The sequence below is a fragment of the Pan troglodytes genome, chromosome 9, assembly GCF_028858775.2.
Source record: "Pan troglodytes isolate AG18354 chromosome 9, NHGRI_mPanTro3-v2.0_pri, whole genome shotgun sequence".
Classification (NCBI taxonomy): Eukaryota; Metazoa; Chordata; class Mammalia; order Primates; family Hominidae; genus Pan; species Pan troglodytes.
Window position 1 is genome coordinate 68,914,742 of NC_072407.2, and position 18,726 is coordinate 68,933,467.

Below are 18,726 nucleotides of genomic sequence, written 5' to 3' on the forward strand. Positions count from 1 at the left end.
GCACTAGGAGGAGGAGTTAAGGGTGGCTTTAGAGGCTCAGTCCCCGCGACGCCGCGCTGGTTGGTGCTCCTGCGCCGGAGGAGTTCTGCGTCTCGGGGTGGTGACTGGGTCCAGAATGGCTTCGGATTCGGGGAACCAGGGGACCCTCTGCACGGTGAGGGTCGAGGCTTCGTGTGGAGCCTCGCCGGGCAGAGAGCCTCGGCCCCTGGGATGATCGTTACCTTGGGAAGAGGAGAAGGAGTGGGCACTTGGGTTGGGGCCTGGGGCCATGGGATGAAACTAGGGTGCGAGGGTAGCAGGGGCCCCGCGTGAGTGTTGGGGGGTGACTCCCATGGTCCTGGAATGGTCATGAGAGATCATGAAGAAGGTGCTTGAAGAGGGGTTAAGTGGGGCTTGTTCCCAGACCCTTGCGGTGGTCATAGGGTTGGTGGTGAAACAAAGTCATACCAAGGCACTTCCCCAGCGATCATCGGTTGGTCCCTGCCGCCCTTGCAGTTGGAGTTCGCGGTGCAGATGACCTGTCAGAGCTGTGTGGACGCGGTGCGCAAATCCCTGCAAGGGGTGGCAGGTAAGAACAGGGTAAACTTTTCTGCAGACAGTCCAGAAGCCTCTGGGAGGGACTAGGCGAATCTATTAGGCGAACCCTACTCCCATTTTACAGATGCAGAAAGTGAACCCCAGAGAGTGAAAGGCATGTTCTCAGAGTTACACACAGACCTGGAGGCAGAGCCTAGAGTACAGCTGTCCAGCTTGCCCTGACAGATTCTAACTGCCTGTCTTGTTGTCCTGAACCTCAGGTGCCCCAGAGACTGAGGAGCTAGGCTGAGGGAGTTCCTTGGAAAACAGGCAGTTTTTGCTTGGGAAACAACATAATCTTGACAAAGCAAACAGCAGCGCAGGCCCTATACCATCCTGGGTAGCTTTCTATACCACTGGGTGTGGTGGCTCATGCCTGTAATCCCAGCACTTTGGGAGGCCGAGGTGGGTGGATCACCAGGTCAGGAGATCGAGACCATCCTGGCTAACACAGTGAAACTCCGTCTCTACTAAAAAATACAAAAAATTAGCCAGGTGTGGTGGCAGGTGCCTGTAGTCCCAGCTACTTGGGAGGCTGAGGCAGGAGAATGGCGTGAACCCGGGAGGCGGAGCTTGCAGTGAGCCAAGATCGCGCCACTGCACTCTAGCCTGGGCAACAGAGCGAGACTCCATCTCAAAAAAATAATAATAATAAATAAAAGGCCAGCTGGTCTGGAAGTGACCTGGCACAATGAGAAAGATCTGGAAAGGTAGAGCCACCAGCATGGCTCTGGGAACTGGCTTCCTTTGATTCTGTTAAGTGTTTATCCAGGCCAGGCTCAGTGGCTCACGCCTGTAATCCCAGCACTTTGGGACACCAAAGTAGGTAGATTGCTCAAGTCCATGAGTTTGAGAGCAGCCTGAGCAACATGGCGAAAACCCTCCTCTGTAAAATATACAAAAATTAGCTGGGCGTCATGGTGCACTCCTGTAGTCCCAGCTACTGGGGAGGCCAAAGCAGGAGGATTGCTTGAGTCCAGGAGGTGGAGGCTGCAGTGAGTTGGATCGCTCCACTGCACTCCAGGCCGGGTGACAGAGTGAGACCCTCTCTCAAAAAAAAAAAAAAAAAAAAAAAAAAACAAGTTCACCCAGTCATTTGGCAGGTATGGACCAGACACTGGGGCTTTTTAGGGAGAAGAGTTCTCATGGGTATCAGGCACATCCCCTGCACTCAGGTGGAAATGAGCATGCAAGCGTTACCTGGATGGCATTCGCAGAATGCTTCGTGGAAAGAGCAATGGTGAGAGGGAATGAGATAAGATGGCTTCTGAAGCTGGGACCCTGGTAGTGGTGGACTCTGTAAAGTGATTAGGGGTATGAGCTCTAGAGTTCAAACCCCCTCTTTGCCACTTAATGGCACTAAGACTTCATGCATGTTACTTTTTGTGTCTCTGTTTCTTCTGTGTTAAATGGGGGATGATAATAGAAGCTAATCTGGAGGATTGTCCTGAAGAGTAACCGAGTTAATACAAAAAAAGCATTTAGAAAAGTCTTTGGCATGTAATAACAGCCCAGTAAATCCTAGGGGATTATGAGAAGAAGGGCTTACAGGTGGTGATCTGGATGGAAGAAGGCTGGAGGGGACAATGTTGAAGCTGGGTTTGCTTAGACTACGCGTTTTGGGTGGTGAATGGGCCCTCCACTTCCTGTACAACTTGCTTGCCAGGAGAGCAGACAGCTGGCCTTTCTCTTGGACCCGGAGCAGTTTTCAGCCCTCAGCATGTTTCTTAGGCAACAGATAAAGACTTCTGGTGACTCTGTGTTTTCTGGTCTGGCTTGGCTTTCTCATGGGGCCAGGGAGGGAAGCTGTAGTTTTCTAGAATACACACACACAGAGAAAGAGAGTTGCCATCTCAGGAGGCCTGGGGGAAGGCCTTCTCAGGAGGTAAGCAGGAGGAGCCCCTAGCCCAAGGCTCACCCCCTTGAATCTCTATCACTTGCCCTGGTGTTCTCTGTGGCCTTCTGTTTCTCTCTCACTGGGCTCTGAGCCAACCAAGGGTGGGCCTGGCTACATTCCAAGGTCTACCAGTTTTAACTCAAGGAGCAAACTGAATGGCTGCTTGGCTAAGGTACCAGCCTCCCTCTTGGTTTAGACTCAGTCAATAATTCAGGAGGTACATAGTGACAAGGAACTTCCCACTTCAGGAGCAGAGAATCAGCTCTTCTCTGGAGACCTGAGGGTCTGGGAACCCTCCTATGCTGAGGCCTGTCATCAGGACATCTTATCTGCTATGTGTCCAAAACATACTTAGGCCTCCACACTGCTCCAGGCCACCCCACCTCTCCCTAGCCTGTGTAAGAACCTCATCCTTTGATGGGTTCCCCATTGCTTCTGTTGCCCCCTCTAATAGCTTTTGCACATAAAAGCCAGGGTCTTGTTCTGCTCTGTTGCCCAGGCTGGAGTGCAGTGGCACCATCTCAGCTCACTGCAACCTCCACCTCCCGGTTCATTTGATTCTCCCACCTCAGCCTCCTGAGTAGCTGGGATTACAGGTGTGCACCACCATGCCTGGCTAATTTTCGTACTTTTACTAAAGATGGAGTTTTGCCATGTTGGCAAGGCTAGTATCGAACTCCTGGCCTCATGTGATCCACCTGCCTCAACCTCCCAAAGTGCTGGGATTATGGGTGTGCGCCACCACGCCTGGCCATCTGACAACTGACTTTTTTTTTTTTTTTGAGACGGAATCTCGCTCTGTTGCCCAGGCTGGAGTGCAGTGGCACAATCTCGGCTCACTGCAAGCTCCGCCTCCCGGGTTCATGCCATTCTCCTGCTTCAGCCTCCTGAGTAGCTGGGACTACAGGCGCCCGCCACCATGCCCGGCTAACTTTTTCGTATTTTTAGTAGAGATGGGGTTTCACCGTGTTAGCCAGGATGATCTCGATCTCCTGACCTTGTGATCCACCCACCTCGGCCTCCCAAAGTGCTGGGATTACAGGCATGAGCCACCGCGCCCGGCCGACAACTGACTTTTGAACTTGACCCTTGTGGACCTCACAGAGCTCCTGCCCTCACAGAGCTGGCGGCCTAGGAGTGAAACAGGACTGTAGTCAGTGCAATGTGAATTACAGGAGGGGGAGTGTGAGCTGCTACAGGACCACAAGGGGTGTGGTCCTAACCCAGCTTGGAGCCTAAGGGCTGCTTCCTAGGGTGAGTACAATATCTGGGTTAAGTGCTGGGGCTCTGGAGCTAGGCTGCATGGTCAGAGGTCCAGTTGCACAACTTACTACAGTGCGACTTTGAGCAAGTTTCTTCATCTTTCTGTGCCTCAGTTTTCTCATCTGTAAAATGGGGATCATTGTACCTAACTTAGAGGCTTAGTAGGAGTACCAAGTATGTTAAGACAGGTAAAACACAGGATTCGCTCACCGTCCATGCCCAGTAAGTGTTAGCTCTACTAATGATGGCAATAGTCCCTGCCTTTTATGCGTGTAATAGCTTTATTAAGATATAATTCGGCTGGGCGCAGTGGCTCACACCTGTAATTCCAGCACTTTGGGAGGCTGAGGCAGGCAGATCATGAGGTGAGGAGATCGAGACCATTCTGGCTAACACGGTGAAACCCTGTCTCTAATAAAAACACAAAAAATCAGCTGGGCGTGATGGCGGGCGCCTGTAGTCCCAGCTACTCGGGAGGCTGAGGCAGGAGAATGGCTAGAACCCAGGAGGTGGAGCTTGCAGTGAGCCGAGATTGTGCCACTGCACTCCAGCCTGGGTGACAGAGCGAGACTCCATTTCAAAAAGAAAAAAAGGCCAGGTGTGGTGGCTCATGCCTGTATTCCCAGCACTTTGGGAGGCCAAGGCGGGCAGATCACGAGGTCAGGAGATTGAGACCATCCTGGCTAACACGGTGAAACCCCGTCTTTACTAAAAATACAAAAAATTAGCCGGGCTTGGTGGCGGGCGCCTGTAGTCCCTGCTACTCGGGAGGCTGAGGCAGGAGAATGGCGTGAACCCAGGAGGTGAAGCTTGCAGTGAGCCCAGATGGCGCCACTGCACTCCAGCCTGGGCGACAGAGTGAGACTCTGTCTCAAAAAAAAAAAAAGATATAATTCATAGGCTGGGCAGCTAGGCACAGTGGCTCACGCCTGTAATTCCAGCACTTTGGGAGGCTTGCTTGAACCCAGGAGGCAGAGGTTGCAGTGAGCCAAGATTATGCCACTGCTCTCCAGCCTAGGTGACAAAGCGAGACTCCATCTTGAAAATAAAAAAAGATATAATTCATGTACTATAAAAATCACCCATTTAGGCCAGGCGCAGTGGCTCACGCCTGTAGTCCCAACAGTTTGGGAGGCTGAGGTTGCAGTGAGCCGAGATTGTGCCATTACACTCCAGCCTGGGTGACACAGCAAGACTCTGTCTCAAAAAAAAAAAAAGAAAAAAAATTCACCCATTTAAAGGATACAGTTCATCTGTTTGTAGTATTTTCAGAGTTGTACAACCATCTCTCCACTGTCAGTTTTACATTTTTATCACTTCATAAAGAAATCCTAGGCCACAGCCAGGCGTGATGGCTCATGCCTGTAATCTCAGTACTTTGGGAGACTGAGGCAGGCAGATGACCTGAGGTCAGGAGTTCGAGAGCAGCCTGGCCAACATGGTGAAACCCCATGTCTACTAAAAGAAAAAAATACAAAAAAATTAGCTGGGCATGGTGGTGGTGTGTGCCTGTAGTCCGTGCTACTCGGGAGGCTAAGGCAGGAGAATCGCTTGAACCCGGGAGATGGAGGTTTCAGTGAGCTGAGATTGTGCCACTGCACTCCAGCCTGGGTGACAGAGCGAGACTCCATCTCAAAAAAATAAAAAAATAAATTTAAAAAAATAGAGAAAGAAAATAGATTGGTGGCAGGGGTGGGAGAATAGGAGGGTGATAGCTAAGAGATATAGGATTTCCTTTCCTTTTATTTTATTTTATTTTATTTTATTTTATTTTATTTTAGAGACGGAGTCTCACTTTTTCACCCAGGCTGGAGTGCAGTGGTGCAGTCTCAGCTCACTGCAACCTCTGCCTCCTGGGTTCAAGCAGTTCTTGTGCCTCAGCCTCCCGAGTAGCTGGGACTACAGGTGTGCACCCCCTTGTCTGGCAAATTTTTATATTTTTGGTAGAGACAGGGTTTCACCATGTTGGCCAGGCTGGTCTCAACCTCCTGACCTCAGGTGATCCACCCATGTCGCCCTCCCAAACTGCTGGGATTACAGGCGTGAGCCACCGCACCCGGCCTATTTTGTTCTTTTTGTTTGTTTGTTTTATTCCGTATCGGAGTCTTGCTCTGTCACCCAGGCTGGAGTGCATTGGCATGGTGGCTCACGCCTGTAATCCTAGCACTTTGGGAGGCCAAGGTGGGTGGATTACCTGAGGCCAGGGGTTCGAGACCAGCCTGGCCAACATGGTGAAACCCCCATCTCTACTAAAAATACAAAAATTAGCCGGGCATGGTGGTGCATGCCTGTAGTCCCAGCTACTTGGGAGGCTGAGGCAGGAGAATTGCTTGAATCTAGCAGGTGGAGGTTGCAGTGAGCCAAGATCGTGCCACTGCACTCCAGCCTGAGCAACAGAGAGAGACTCTGTTTCAAAAAAAAAAAAATTTTTTTTTAAGCTATCTCCTACGGGAAGAATATTTTCTGTTTGTGGATTTGCCTATTCTAGATATCTAATATACATGGCATTATATATGTGGCTTTGTGACTGGCTTTCTTGTAGCATAATGTTTCAAGGTCCGTCCATGTTGTAGCATGTATCAGCACTTCGTTCCTGAATAGTATTTCATTGTATGGATACCACATTTTATCTGTTCATTAGTTGATGGGCATTTGGGTTATTTTTATCTTTTGGCTATTGTGAATAATGCCACTATGGATAGCCCACTTAAAAAAAAAAACACTGCTTTAAAAAGAATGATGTATGTTTCCAAAGTTATAAATAATGCCTGGCGTGTATTAGAACTCACAGAAATCCTGGGGGCAAGGTGGCATTATCCCCATTTATATGAAAAGAAACAGACTCAGAAGTGAAGAGGCTTACTCAGGGTTACACAGTTACAAAGTAGCTTGCCTCTGACCATGGGAGAATTGCTGTCTGTTTTTCTGTTCCCTGCTGCCAGCACTGGGTGCCAGCCTCTGTTGCCCTCTTCCCTCTCTCTCTTGCCAGGTGTCCCGGATGTGGAGGTGCACTTGGAGGACCAGATGGTCTTGGTACACACCACTCTGCCCAGCCAGGAGGTGCAGGCTCTCCTGGAAGGCACGGGGCGGCAGGCGGTACTCAAGGGCATGGGCAGCGGCCAGTTGCGTGAGTGACCACTGTGGCCTTGGCCCCTCTGGGAGGGAGGTGGCTCAGAGCTGGTACAAATCTAATCATAGGATTCTCGGGCTCTGGGTTGGAGTGGCTTTGAGGAAGGTGTGAAAATTATGTGAGACTCCCTGCCCTTCCCGAGCTGCTGAAGAGGTGTGCTGGGTGAGGTGGCAAGCCAGCCCAAGTGTCTAATACCTTGCAGAAAATCTGGGGGCAGCAGTGGCCATCCTGGGGGGGTCTGGCACCGTGCAGGGGGTGGTGCGCTTCCTGCAGCTGACCCCTGAGCGCTGCCTCATCGAGGGAACTATTGATGGCCTGGAGCCTGGGCTGCATGGACTCCACGTCCATCAGTACGGGGACCTTACAAACAACTGCAACAGGTGAGTTGTCTGAAGTCTCCCCAGTAGCATTCTCAGCTACACATTTTCACACTTGGCCCTCACCAATACTCTGTGAGGCACATACACACAGGCACAACCTCCAGATGAGGAAACTGAGGCTCACAGAGGTTAAATGACTTGCCAAAGGTCCAGAGCAGGTAAAAGGTAGAGTTGGGATTTGAGTCAAGATCTGACCTTGGCTGGGCACAGTAGCTCACACCTGTAATCTAGCACTTTGGGAGGCTGAGGTGGGCGGATCACCTGAGGTCAGGAGTTCAAGACCAGCCTGGCCAACATGGTGAAACCCCATCTCTACTAACAATACAAAAAAAAATTAGCCAGGTGCAGTGGCATGTGCCCATAATCCCAGCTACTAGGGAGGCCCGTAATCTCCTGAGGCAGGAGAATCACTTGAACTCAGGAGGTGGAGGTTGTGGTGAGCTGAGATTGCACCACGGCACTCCAGCTCAGGGGTGACAGGGCAAAACTCTGTCTCAAGAAAAAAAATAAAATCTGATCTTGAAGGTCCTGCTTATAACCACCTTACTGCCTCTGAGATGGAAGGGGACTTCTGGACACAGCAAAGGAAGGGTCCCCATGCCATGGTGTTTGTCATGCTGTGATATAACTAGTTGTTTACTCATCTGTGAATCCCCTGAGCCGGAAGCTTATTCAGGACAGGACCCATGTCTGATTCTTCTCGGTGCCCTCTACCCAAAGCCCAGCACAGAGTAGGCCTGTTTGTTGAATGAATGAATGAATGAATGAATGAAGCAAATATAAATAGATGAGAGGGTAGAGCACCTGGTCTGTGAGCTGCTTTCCTGCCCACCTGTTTCCTTTCTTTCTTAGCTGTGGGAACCACTTTAACCCTGATGGAGCATCTCATGGGGGCCCCCAGGACTCTGACCGGGTAAGTGTCTGTCTGGGTTTGGGCTTGGGCTGAGAGAGGACCCAAAGTCTCAGAGGCAGGGCAGGCAGCTCTTGGGATCATAACAGTGTGATTCCTTTTTGGTGGAGTCTTTTCCTCTCATTTTATTTTGCTGAGTTTGGAAACATTTGTTGACACTTTCTGTGATCAAGGCCCAGGGGATACAATAGATTACAGCCCCAGTGCCTGACCCAAGGAGCACACAGTCTCTGGGGGAGATTACTGAATTCCATGGTTTCCAGGCAGTGAGATCATCCTTGCAGGAGCCTGCAAGAGGTCCTGGAGCCCACAGTGAATAGCTCATCTGCCTGAGGGGCAGGGGCAGTGGGAGGAAGTGAAATATGGAAGTTGAGGGTTTTACCTAAACTGAAAAGGCTGTCCCTGGCGTTCCCTAACACCCCAGTCCTGGAGTTTCATTTTTCAGCAGAGAATCATTTCCCAATCTTCAGGGAATTGTGTGTTGCCTTAATGATTTTTGCCTTATCTGAGTACTAGTTGTATTTTTAGTTACTCAATCATTTGGTTTTTTTATTTTATTTTCTGAGATGGAGTTTTGTTCTTATTGCCCAGGCTAGAGTGCAATGGCGCAGTCCCAGCTCATTGCAACCTCAGCCTCCCAAGTTCAAACGATTCTCCTGCCTCAGCCTCCCTAGTAGCTGGGACTACAGGTGCACACCACCACACCCGGCTAATTTTTGTATTTTTAGTAGAGATGGGGTTTCACCAGGTTGGCCAGGCAGTCTTGAACTCCTGACCTCAAGTGATCCACCCACCTCAGCCTCCCAAAGTGCTGGGATTACAGGCGTGAGCCACTGTGCCCGGCTCTGACTGGGCTATTTTCTATCTTGATGGGTTTGCAACCTTGTGCCACAAAACAATTGAAACCATGGTATGTGTTGCTTAATGCATGTTACTGATTTTTTGGACTTTTCACAGCGCTGTTACCTATCATGCTTTTCTTCTGTTTCTTTTCCTTTTCCTTTCTCCCCTCCCCTCCCCTCCCCTCTCCTTTCCGAGATAGGATCTCACTCTGTTGCCCATGCTGGAGTGCAGTGCTGTGATCATGGCTCACTACAGCCTTGAACTCATGGGCTCAAGCAATCCTCCCACCTCACCTGATAGCTGGGACCACAAGCATGTACCATTATGCCCAGCTAATTTTTTTTTTTTTTTTTTTTTTTTTTGGTGGTAGAAATAGGGTGTCACTATATTCCTCAGGCTGGTCTCAAACTGCTGGGCTTGAGCAGACCTCCCTCCTCGGCCTCCCAGTGTTAGGATTATGAGCATGAGCCAGCATGCCTGGCCTCTGTCACATTTTTTTTTTTTTTCTTTTTCTTTTTTTTATTTTTAGTAGAAACGAGGTTTTGCCATGTTGGCCAGGCTGGTCTTGAAGTCCCAACCTCAAGTGATCCACCTGCCTTGGCCTCCCAAAGTGCTGGGATTACAGGCATGAGCCACTGTGCCCAACCACCCTGTCACACTTCTAATGATCAAAAGTTTTTACTCCCTGTTCTGGGAAATTGGAGAGGCATTTCTTATAGAGTCCATTGCACAGTGCCATGCTTATGCTCAGTGATTAGTAATCTGCTGCTGCAAATCAAATGACTCCAAAGTTAGGAGTTTAAAACAACAAACATATACTGTCTCTGGGGCAGGAATTTGTGTGTGACTTAGCTGGGTGCCTGCAGCTCAGGGTCTCTCAGGGCTGCAGTCATCTCAGGGCCCCACGTGAGGAGAATCTGCTTCCAGGTTTGCTCATGTTGCTGTTGGCAGGCCCCAGGTCCTCCTTGGCTGTTGGCCAGAGACATCAGTTCTTTGCTACATGGGTCTCTCCCTAGGGCAGCTAACAACACGACAGTTGGCTTCTCTCAGAGTGAATGAGCGAGGGAGAGAGAGATTGAGATTGAGAGAGGGCGTCCAAGACTCAAGCCACATTCTTTTTGTAACCTAATCTTAGAAGTGACGCTAGGTCCAGCCCACACTCAAGGGAGGCGCATCATAGAGGCCATTCGCCTCATGCAGCCTTGAAAGATGATGGGCAGGAAGTAGGCATTGAAGAGGGTAAGAGTGGGATTGGCAAGCCCAGCAAAAGAAACTGCCCGGGCAAAGCCCTCAAGGCATGGAATGGCAGGGAGTGTTTCTGAAGGGCAGGAGCCTGCCTTGTGACCTGTGTTTTCTTCCTGGGCCCTAGGTGGGGCAGGGAATCAGAAGGGGCTGGCATCAGCAGCTGTACCTCACCCAATCCCTTAACTTAGACAAGGAAGAACTGAGCAGGAGCTGACCAGCCAAGGCCACGGTGACTGGCAAGTTGCTGTTGGGTTTTAGCATCTGCTTTTCCCAGGTGGAAAAGAATTCCATGTGGGAATTTGCATCCAAGCCTGGTTGTCCCTTGCACATCTCCTAACTGATCTCTAAGCTCCCTTCTGTTCTCTCCTCACCCTGCTCCAGTCTTTACTTTTCATAGACTGCACTAGAAGGATTGTTCTGAAGCCTGGAGTAACCAGGCCATGCCCCTGCCTGAAACTTGTCTTGGCTCCCAGTGCCTGAGAGTACAAGCTGGGCCTAGCTTCTTGATGTGGACATTCAATACCCCACTCCCCCGGCCTATTGCCCCTGCCTGTGTGCTGAGGAAACAGCCTGGAAAGGCTGCCTTTCCCTGAACTCCTGCTGGGTCATGCCTCCAGCCACACTGTCCAGGCTGCCCCCCGCCTTGAGGCCGCTCCTCCAGCTGGGCACAGTGGCTCACGCCTGCAACCCCAGCACTTTGGGAGGCCGAGGCAGACGGATCACTTGAGTTCAGGAGTTCGAGACCAGGCTGGCCAATATGGTGAAACCCTGTCTCTACTAAAAATACAAAAATTAGGCCAGGTGCAATGGCTCATGCCTGTAATCCCAGCACTTTGGGAGGCTGAGGCGGATGGGTCACTTGAGGTCAGGAGTTTGAGATCAGCGTGACCAACATGGTGAAACCCTGTCTCTATTAAAAATACAAAAGTTGGGCCGGGCACAGTGGCTCATGCCTGTAATCCCAGCACTTTGGGAGGCCAGGGCGGGCAGATCACAAGGTCAGGAGATCGAGACCATCCTGGTTAACATTGTGAAACCCCGTCTCTACTAAAAATACAAAAAATTAGCCAGGCGTGGTGGCGGGCGCCTGTAGTCCCAGCTACTTGGGAGGTTGAGGCAGGAGAATAGCGTGAACCTGGGAGGCGGAGCTTGCAGTGAGCCGAGGTCGCGCCACTGCACTCCAGCCTGGGCGACAGAGCAAGACTCCATCTCAACAAAACAAAACAAAACAAAAGTTAGCCAGGTATGGTGGCGTGCATCTGTAGTCACAGCTACTCGGGAGGCTGAGACAGGAGAATTGCTTGAACCTGGGGGGTGGAGGTTGCAGTGAGCCCAGATCACACCACTGCACTCCAGCCTGGGCAACAGAGTGAGACTCTGTCTCAATAAATAAATAAATAAATAAATAAATAAATTAATTAATTAATTAAAAGAAATACAAAAACTAGCCAGGCATAGTGGCGCGTGCCTGTAATCTCAGCTACTTGGGAGGCTGAGGCAGGAGAATTGCTTGAACCCGGGAAGCAGAGATTGCAGTGAGCCGAGATCACACCATTGCATTCCAGCCTGGGCATTGCAATGAGACTTCGTATCAAAACAAAACAAAACAAAACAAGCAAAAAAAACTGCTCTTCAGGGCTCTGTATCCCCTCCCCCTTCTTGATCTTTCTACTGTTCAAATCTCCAACGCAGGGCGTAAAAAAAAGTACCAGGTGCAGGCAGCAGATATCCCTCTGGAAAACGAGATAAAGCAGAACTGCCACTTCTTCCTGCCCATCAGTTGGTGGCACAGTGAGATGCCTGGTTACTCAGCAGCAAGGTCATGGGAGCCCACCTGTACTGGCACAGGCACTTGTTTCTGCCCAAAATGTCAGGTTGGGGACAATTTATTTGCACAGATGTGGGTTTCTGTGGTTCACTAGTAAGGCCTTGTCACCCCAAAACACACCAACTGTTGTATTCACCCTGTGTGTCATCACCCCTAGTCTGTTCTGTATCTGGGCCCCCATCATGTTCTGAGTCCCTTGAGGATGGTGACCTGCATACTCCCTGCCATGTTGGGTAGTATGTCTGACCTAGGAGGTGCTCATAGGTGTGTTATGACAATTTTTATTACTGTCAAAGGAGAAGGAGGGCAGAGCCAGCTTCGAGGGGCTAGGACAGGCCCTTTGCCCCTTGCATTTCCTTCTGTTCCTGGAATCTGGGAGTCAGGGAGATGACACTGGCTGCCTATGATGGTCAGGGAAGCCAAGCTTGGCCAACTTAAGCCTATAGGAATTGAAGACAGCCAAGGGCTCACAGAGCCATCAGGAGGCTGCACAACTGAGCTAACTGGAGGCTGAGAAGCAGAGCTGGGCAATTGCCTCGCCGGAAAAACAGTCTGATCCAATGGGAATGACTGCACAGGCAGGGGAAACTTCCACTGGCTCTTTTCAGCCCACTGTCATCCTGCCCAGGATTTCAGTTCCAGGGAGGGAGTGTTCAGATGGTCCAGGACTTCCTGGACCACTTTCCACTTCCAGACAGGGCCAAGAGGACCTTGCCTGCCCAGTCCTTGGGGAGCTCAGATCCTACGAGACTGGTACCCACAGGAGGAAATGGGTACTTTAGGGAAGCAGGAAGAGGCATCGGAATCAGGAAATCAGAAGATAGCAGCTTGGCACCACGTGGCACACATCCCCTATACACACACTGGATCTCATTCCAGCACCGCGGAGACCTGGGCAATGTCCGTGCTGATGCTGACGGCCGCGCCATCTTCAGAATGGAGGATGAGCAGCTGAAGGTAAGGTGGAAAAGAAGGTGGGCACCCTTCCTAACAGGGTCCATCATCTGAAGCTGTCGTCTCCCCTCAAAGGTGTGGGATGTGATTGGCCGCAGCCTGATTATTGATGAGGGAGAAGATGACCTGGGCCGGGGAGGCCATCCTTTATCCAAGATCACAGGGAACTCCGGGGAGAGGTGAGTGGTGTCGGCCCCTGCAGGAGGCTGTGCTCTGCGGATGGTGCATGAGGAACCCAGGGGTGGGGGCCAAACAGGTACCCACCCCTGACCACACATTCTTCTGCAGGTTGGCCTGTGGCATCATTGCACGCTCCGCTGGCCTTTTCCAGAACCCCAAGCAGATCTGCTCTTGCGATGGCCTCACCATCTGGGAGGAGCGAGGCCGGCCCATCGCTGGCAAGGGCCGAAAGGAGTCGGCCCAGCCCCCTGCCCACCTTTGAGCAGGACCTCACCTTGGCTCTGTTGCTGTCCTCCAGGGCGAGCACTTTCCACTTCCAGAGGGGGCCAGAGGGACTTTGCCTGCCCAGTCTTTGGAGAGCTCAGTACAGGGCAGGAGCTGCTGTGGTGTTCCCTTGGCAAATGAAAGTTTTATTTTCGTTTGGGACTTGGTGTTTTGTGCTTGTCTCCATGCCCCTTATGGGCTTGGTGAACATAGCTCTGCTTCTTTCCTTTGTATCAGGGCCACCCCTTAGCATTGGAGCCAAACAAACCTGAATTCAAACCTACACACACACTGAAGTCCCCATCTTCCTCCTTGGAGCCATAATGAAGAGCCACTACAGTCAAATTTCTGTTTGTGGCCTCCCCCAACCCCTCACTATGGCTGATTGGAACCAAAATGGACACCTGACCCATGGTGGCCCATGCTTTCCCTGAGAAATCAGGGCAGATCCAGCTTTAGTTTTTTCCTGTGGTTGGACCCATAACATGGGAATATGGGAAGTTTTGGTGGTCCTCTTCTCCCTGCCTTATTGACTGAGCATCAGAAAAAGCCAGTCGGCTAAGGAGGAAAAATGAGGCAGGGAGAATCTAAGAGTTGCTGGAGAATCCCAGTCACTCTGGAGTCCCCTCTCTGAGCCTTTCGTGAGGCCAGCTGCCTCCTGCCTGGGATTGAAGAGACGCTCCCGAATCCTCCTAATGCATCCCCCTGTTAAGATAATCTGGCTTGAGGCTGGGCACGGTAGCTCACACCTGTAATCCCAGCACTTCGGAAGGCCAAGGCGGGAGGATCTCTTGAGCCCAGGAGTTTGAGACCAGCTGGGGGGAACAGAGTAAGACCCCGTCTCTACAAAAAAAAAAAAAATTAATTAGCTGGGTGTGATGGTGCATGCTTGTGGTCCCAGCTATTTGGGAGGCTGAGGTGGGAGGATTGCTTCAGCCTGGGAGGTTGAGGCTGCAGTGAACCATGATCACGCCACTGCATTCCAGCCTGGGCAACAGAGCAAGACTCCATCTCAAAAAAAAAACAAAACCAAAAACAAACAAAAAAAATTCTGACTTTATTCCTTTCAGTCATAAGTAAAAATTATCAATTAACATAAGTGAAGTGCTTGGCACACAGCCTGTCATATAAAGTTAAGGGAGCAGCAGCTATGATTCTGAGGCTGCGTGGGACCCTCGGAGGCAGCCCTAGCCAAGCTCCCCTTTCCTATGGTTGGATGAGCTGCTAACCAGGGTACAGTTTGTGGGGCCTCGGGTTCAGAGCCTCCCTACTTGTCTATTATTTCCCTGTACCCCCATCCCCATGGGGTGCCTTGCTCATCCTTGACAAAGCTGCTTTTATGACAGGGTAAGCTGGCAGACTACAAACTTTGCCCCAAGCTGGCAGACTACAAACGTTGTCCCTACACTGCCTGCTTGGAACTGGGTGGGTGGTTTCGCAGTTAGTTGTCCTTGGCTTCGAGGCAGAGCCCCTGGCTCGGATCCCATTCCCCAGTCCCTGTCTGTTTTCCCTTTCAAGGCTGTGGGTGGGTTCCACCTCTAGCCCCAACCCTTGGACTCTGCTCTTTCTTGCCAAACCTATGCTGGTTCTTTTCCAGCTCCCTGTGGTTGCTGGGAGCCAAACCCTTTTAAGCCCAGACTCAGGCTGTCTTTCCCCACTTCCAAGTCATTGCAGAAATTCATCCTGGATTCTGCCCACAGCTAACCCCTGACATCCTCTCACCTCCATTCTGGAATGATGCCTGGGTTTTAACCTTTTTAAGCCTAAACGGTTCACCATGACACGACTCTATTAGCCTTTTTTTTTTTTTTTTTCCTTTTTTTGAGACAGAGTTTCACTCTGTTGCCCAGGCTGGAGTGCAGTGGTGCAATCAAGACTCACTGCAGGCTGGGTGCAGTGACTCACGCCTGTAATACCAGCACTTTGGGAGGCCAAGGTGGGTGGATTACTTGAGGTCAGGAGTTTGAGACCAGCCTGGCCAACATAGCGAAACCCCATCTCTACTAAAAATACAAAAGTTAGCCAGGTGTAGTGGGATTACAGTGCCTGAAATCCCATCTACTTATGAGGCTGAGACAGGAGAATTGCTTGAACCCAGGAGGCAGAGGTTGCAGTGAACCGAGATCACACCACTGCACTCCAGCCTGGGTGACAGAACCAGACTCTTATCTCAAAAAAAAAAAAAGGAGATCGGCCAGACGTGGTGGCTCACACCTGTAATCCCAGCACTTTGAGAGGCCAAGGCGGGCGGATCACAAGGTCAGGAGATGGAGACCATCCTGGCTAACACGGTGAAACCCCGTCTCTACTAAAAATACAAAAACTTAGCCGGGCATGGTGGCAGGTACTTGTAGTCCCAGTTACTTGGGAGGCTGAGGCAGGAGAATGGCGTGAACCCGGGAGGTGGAGCTTGCAGTGAGCCGAGATGGTGCCACTGCACTCCAGCCTGGGCGACAGAGCGAGACTCCATCTCAAAAAAAAAAAAAAAAAAGGATCAACATCCTCATTAGCTTTTCTTCTGAACTTCTGGCTGTGTGGTTTTTCAAAGTTTATTTTTAAATCACAGGACACTGTTCAAACATCTTGAAGCCTCATTTGCAAAGCAGAAGTGGAACTGCAGGCAAAGATGCTCTGTTTTGGCCAAGAACAGTGGCTCATGCCTGTAATCCCAGCACTTTGGGAGGCCAGGGCAGGAGGACTGCTTGAAGCTAGTTAGAAACCAGACTAGCGAAGAAAGCAACACCCTGTCTCTACAAAAAATAATTTAAAAGGCTGGGCGCGGTGGCTCACGCCTGTAATCCCAGCACTTTGGGAGGCCAAGGTGGGCGGATCACGAGGTCAGGAGATCGAGACCATCCTGGCTAACATGGTGAAACCCCCGTCTCTACTAAAAATACAAAAAATTAGCTGGGTGTGGTGGCACGTGCCTGTAGTCCCAGCTACTCAGGAGGCTGAGGCAGGAGAATGGTGTGAACCCGGGAGGCGGAGCTTGCAGTGAGCCGAGATCGCGCCACTGCACTCCAGCCTGGGCGAGAGAGCAAGACTCTGTCTCAAAATAATAATAATAATAATAATAATAATAACTTAAACATTAGCTGAGTGTGGTGGCACAGGCTTATGGTCCCAGCTACTTAGGAGCCTGAGGCAGGAGGATTGCTTGTGCCTAGGAGTGTGCAGCGGCAGTGAGCCATGGTCATGCCACTCTGCTCCAGCCTGCTTGAGAGAGTAAGACCTTGTCTCTAAAAAAATAAAAATAATTAAAAAAAAAAGAGGCCTTTAATCCCAGCAGTTTGGGAGGCCAAGATGGGAGGATTGCTTGATCCCAGGAGGTCAAGGTTGCAGTGAGCCATGATTGTGCCACTGCACTCCAGCCTGGGGGACAGAGTGAGACCCTGTCTCAAAAATAAATCAATAAATGAAAAGGAAAATTTAAGTCCAAGATGGGAAGATTACTTGAGGCCAGGAGTTCGAGACCAACTTGGGCAACATAGCAAGAACCCCATCTCCAAAAAAAAATTTTTTTTTTTTTTGAGATGGAGTTTCTCTCGTTGCCCAGGCTGGAGTGCAGTGGGGTGATCTCGGCTCACTGCAACCTCCACCTCCTGGGTTCAAGCGATTCTCCTGCCTCAGCATCCCGAGTAGCTGGGACTAAAGAAAGGTGCATGCCACCACGCCCAGCTAATTTTTTGTATTTTTAGTAGAGATGGGTTTTCATCATGTTAGCCAGGTCCTGACCTTGTGATCCGCCCGCCTTGGCCTCCCAAAGTGCTGGGATTACAGGTGTGAACCACCACACCCAGCCTACACCTCCATATTTTTAAATAACATGACTGTGTCATTGTTTCTTATTTTCAGTCTTGATATTGTCTGTGGAATTCTATATTAGGATGAATTCTGCAGTAAGTAATACAGTCCTAATAGTGGCCAAAGCAATTAAGACATTTAATTATGTCACCAGATCAACAGTCTGGAGATTTGAGGATTCAGAGCAGGTCCAGTGGTGTGGCAACGTCAGGATACTGTCATCATGAACTGTGTGTTTCTCTTCATGTCCCCTCTCCCCTTTTGGTGGCAAGGGTGATTACCACAGCACCAAGCCTCCCATTGTCACACATTCACATGATAGGGTGGAAAGCTGGAAGGAAGGAGACCAAAAAGGGAAAAGCTCCTTTCTAGCAGAGAAGAACACCTATGCAATGGAATAATGAAAGTTAGCTGTGAAAACGTCTTTATCTGTGTTGTTACTAACTCATATCAGTTTCCTGTAATCAGTTTCCTTTGTAACAGTGGCAGCTGTAACAAAGTACCACAAACTGTGGCTTAAAACAACAAAAATTTATTCTCACAGTTCTGGAGGCCAGAAGTACAAACTTAGTATCACTGGGCTGAAATCAAGGTGTGGACAAGAGCTTGCTTCCTCCAGAAACTATAGGGAAACATCCCTTCCTGGCCTCTTCCAGCTTTGTGTGGCTGCTGGCATTCCTTGGCTTGTGGCCGAATCTCACTCCAATCTTCAAGGCCAGCACCATCCACTCAGTCCGCTCTGTCTTCCCATGGCCTTTTCCTCCGTGTATTTGTGTCAAATCTCCTTCTGCCTCCCTCTTACAAGGATACATGTGATTGCATTTAACACCACCAGAGTAATCCAGGATAATCTCTTCTTAGCAAGGGCCATTGATTTAATCACATCTTCAGAGACTTTGCCACATAAAGTAACATTCACAAGTTCCAGGGATTAGGACCTAATATCTTTGGAGGCCATTAATAAACCTGCTACAGTGACCTAGTAAACCACAGGTAAATTGATACAATTAACTTAGGAAAAGGTCTCATAAGTAAATTTGACGGTACTCTAGTTTCCATGACAGAATTTCTCTCTAGCCTTTCTCTCCATTCGTTGTAAAGAGATAAGGACTTTACTTGTCAGATTGCTTTATTACAGAGATTGTTTTTACCCAAAACTAAGTTTACCTAAGTTTACAAAATTTGATTTAGATCAGTGGTTCTCAGTGGGGATGGTATGGCCCTATGGAAGTTTGTGAGGGCTATTTCTTCTGGCTGTGACAATGCTAGGTGGGGGCGGGGATGCTGCTGGTATTGGGGGAAGACTAGGGATACTTACCAACCTTCAATGTGCAGGATAGTCCTGCACCAAATAGCCCACAGGATACCCTTGTAGGTGAAAAATCACTACTTATGTATATTTCAGATGGTGTCTTGCTCTGTCACTCAGGCTGGAGTATGGTGGTGTGATCA

General features: G+C 50.0%; 1 protein-coding gene across 2 annotated transcripts; it reads left to right on the top strand.

Annotated features, from left to right (window-relative positions):
* Window positions 1-21: 21 nt before the first annotated feature.
* CCS (copper chaperone for superoxide dismutase) lies at window positions 22-13,632 on the top strand. 2 transcript variants are annotated; one of them, XR_010147088.1, is made up of 8 exons: window positions 22-154; window positions 496-568; window positions 6,726-6,863; window positions 7,069-7,246; window positions 8,099-8,159; window positions 12,767-13,029; window positions 13,102-13,205; window positions 13,315-13,632. XR_010147088.1 is itself a non-coding variant. In NM_001173530.1 (8 exon segments), coding segments are annotated over 8 exon segments (825 nt in total).
* Window positions 13,633-18,726: the final 5,094 nt, after the last annotated feature.